The sequence below is a fragment of the Triticum dicoccoides genome, chromosome 3B (genome assembly GCF_002162155.2).
Source record: "Triticum dicoccoides isolate Atlit2015 ecotype Zavitan chromosome 3B, WEW_v2.0, whole genome shotgun sequence".
NCBI lineage: Eukaryota > Viridiplantae > Streptophyta > Magnoliopsida > Poales > Poaceae > Triticum > Triticum dicoccoides.
In genome coordinates, this window is record NC_041385.1 from 767,663,637 (window position 1) to 767,666,695 (window position 3,059).

The 3,059-nt window shown below is 59.3% G+C and overlaps 1 protein-coding gene across 1 annotated transcript in view; it reads left to right on the top strand.

The window, feature by feature from the left end:
• Nucleotides 1-2,077, top strand: part of LOC119279960 (histone-lysine N-methyltransferase family member SUVH9-like) — a 2,584-nt gene extending 507 nt beyond the window's left edge. The window contains exon 2 of the mRNA XM_037561002.1: nucleotides 56-2,077. Coding sequence (XP_037416899.1) covers nucleotides 56-1,795 — 1,740 coding nt within the window. The 3' untranslated portion in view covers nucleotides 1,796-2,077. The remainder of the gene's footprint in view (nucleotides 1-55) is intronic.
• Nucleotides 2,078-3,059: the final 982 nt, after the last annotated feature.

Sequence of the window (3,059 nt, forward strand, 5' to 3'; positions counted from 1 at the left end):
CCCGCCACCGCCACATGCACGGTCTCCCCTGCCCCCGCCACCGCCACGCGTACAGTCTCCCCTGCCCCCGCCGCCACGGGAGCCGTATCCCCTGCCTCCGCCCCCTCCTCCGCCCAGAGCGCGCGCCAGCCCGGCGCGGGCCTCGTCCCCGGCCGCCGGCACCTCGGGGAGGAAGCGGCCGCGCGGGGTCCCGGGCGCGGAGATGGTGCGCGCCAGAGCCACGGCGCAGGCGGACATGCTGGAGGTGCGCAACATGGTGCGCCGCGCGCGGCTCATCTTCGAGGCGCTCCGTGGCCGCTTCCACCGCAACTCCGAGCACCACCACGCGGGCCGCAACCGGGCCGACATGCGGGCCCTCAGCGCCATGATCGACGGGGAGCTCTGCCTCTACCGCGACGTGCGCATCGTGGGCCCCGTCCCCGGCGTCCTCGTCGGCGACGCCTTCAACTACCGCGCCGAGCTCCTCGTCGTCGGCCTGCACTGCCACACCCAGGCCGGCATCGGCTACGTGCCCGCCAGCAAGCTCGACGAGGGCCACCCGGTCGCCACGAGCATCGTGTCCTCCGGCGGGTACCTCGACGACCACGACAACGGGGACGTCTTGATGTACACGGGGAGCGGCGGCCGTCCGCGCAACGGCGGTGACCACCTCTCCGACCAGGAGTTCCAGCGCGGCAACCTCGCCCTCGTCTACAGCTGCAAGTACGACGTCGAGGTGCGCGTCATCCGCTGCCATGACTGTGACGCCAGCCCCAGCGGCAAGCTCTACGTCTACGATGGCCTCTACAAGGTCGAGTCCTTCGCCTACGGCCCCGGCAAGTCCGGCCACGAGGTCTGCCAGTTCAAGCTCGTGCGCCTGCCAGGCCAGGACGCGCTCGGCAGCAACACCTGGCGCTCCGCCAGAGACCTCACCGACGCGCTCGTCGCCAAGATCCGGCCGCCCGGCTACCTCACGATGGACATGTCCAAGGGCAAGGAGGCTGTGCCCGTCCCCGTCCGCAACACGGTGGACCACGACGTCTCTCCCCTCGAGTTCGTGTACCTCGCACGCCCAGAGTTCCGGGCGCCGCCCAAATCTGTGAGTCGCGTCCACAAGTGCTGCATCTACTCCAAGACGGCGTGCAGCGAGATGTCGTCCAAGTGCGCGGCGTCCGGCTGCGCCTGCGTGAAGAGGAGCGGCGGGGGCGGCCCGGCGTACAGTGCCGACGGCACGCTCGTGAGGGGACGGCCGGTGGTGTACGAGTGCGGCGCGAGGTGCGGGTGCCCACCCGGGAGCTGCCCCAACCGGGTGACGCAGCGGGGGATGAAGCACCGGCTGGAGGTGTTCCGGTCCAAGGAGACGGAGTGGGGCGTGAGGACGCTGGACCTGATCCAGCCGGGCGCCTTCCTCTGCGAGTTCACGGGGGACGTGCTCCCCGCGGATCAGTCCCGCATTGCCAACGCGGATGCAAATGCCAGGACCGGCGCGTCGACGGAGGAGTGGGGAGGCATCGTCGACCCGAGGAAGTTCCCGCCGAGGTGGAGGGAGTGGGGGGACGCCCCCGCGGCCGTGCTTCCGGACGACGGCGAGAAACCACCCCGGTTCGCGCAGTGCCCGACGCCGGGGTACGTGATCGACGTGTCCACGAGGAGGAACTTCGCGGCCTACATCAGCCACAGCGGCGCACCGAACGCGTTCGTCCAGCTGGTGGTCCGCGGCGACGAGGACGAGTCGTACCCCCACCTGATGGTGTTCGCCATGGAAACCATCCCACCCATGCGCGAGCTCAGCATCGACTACGGCGTCGATCAGTGATCGATCGGCAACGTTTCCTATAGTATGTGCGTTGTTCTGCCATTTACTATAGTACATTTTACATTTGCCATGAATCGTTCTGTCATTGTTGTCAGTTGTAGCATGGATGAAAGCGAGCCACCTCTCGCTGAGCTGTATGCTTTGCTTTCCTTTTCTGTGTCTGTAAATTTTCTCAGTCTCAGTCAATTGTTCACATCCAACTTGTCCTGAGTTAAGGACTTCAAAAATGATAACTATCCCGAGTTAAATTCCAGACACTTATTTTAGAACAGTTCCACTCAATTCCAACATCCAGTCCGAGCAAAGGCAGCAGTTAGGAAGTTTTTTTTAACATTATAAACTTTATTCCTCAAACAATTGCCATATCGTTTACAATGTGGGAAAGAATAAAGTCGGGGATAGTAGAGTGCAAGAGGCTGTTTCCAGGACTTGAACCCGTGACCTCATGGTCACAAGGCAGCAGCTTTACCACTGCGCCAAGGCTCCCCTTCTTAGCTAAGCTATCAGCAACCACATTAATTTCCCTACAACAATAACTATAGTCAATATTGGCGAAATCCGTAGTGAGATGGATACATTCAGCTATTACTGCCACATCAGGACCCATATATTCATCTGCTCGTGTAACAGCTTCTACCGCAAGTATGCTATCTCATTCGATGTATACCTTATTGCATCCAATTCTCCATGCTAGGTATAGGCCATTCCGAATAGCACTCAATTCTGCTGATTCTGCACTGCAAACATGGGGTTCAGAACCCAAGTTGCTGCCAAAATAAAATTTTCTTTATGGTCTCTCGCCACCGCTCCACTGGATCCTGAGAGTGTTTCCTGACAAAACGATGCATCCACATTAATCTTAACAGTGCCTTCGATCGGTTTCTTCCATGTATGAATCTCTTTTCAAACTGGATGTTTTGGTGTTGCAGCTCTGACAAAGTTTGTTGCCAAAACTTTGATTGAAACAACCGAGCGATCAGGCTCCTGTATCATCTCTCCTTTGCCTACTTGGCGCCGCTGCCACCCTACGAACCACATAGCAATCAGGATTAGTTCAGCTGTGGGATGTCACCAATGGATGAGCGATTTTTCAGCAGGATTTCAAAAGTAACTGATCCCAACCTGCCTTGCGCTACTGCCTCATCTATAGCAGTTTTTAGCCCAAGCTTGGCCCAAACCTTGCGCGCCCAAGGACAGCAGAAAAGAACATGTTGAATGTCATCAGTCCCTGTATTGCAAACTGGACATTGTGGAAGGACTGGAG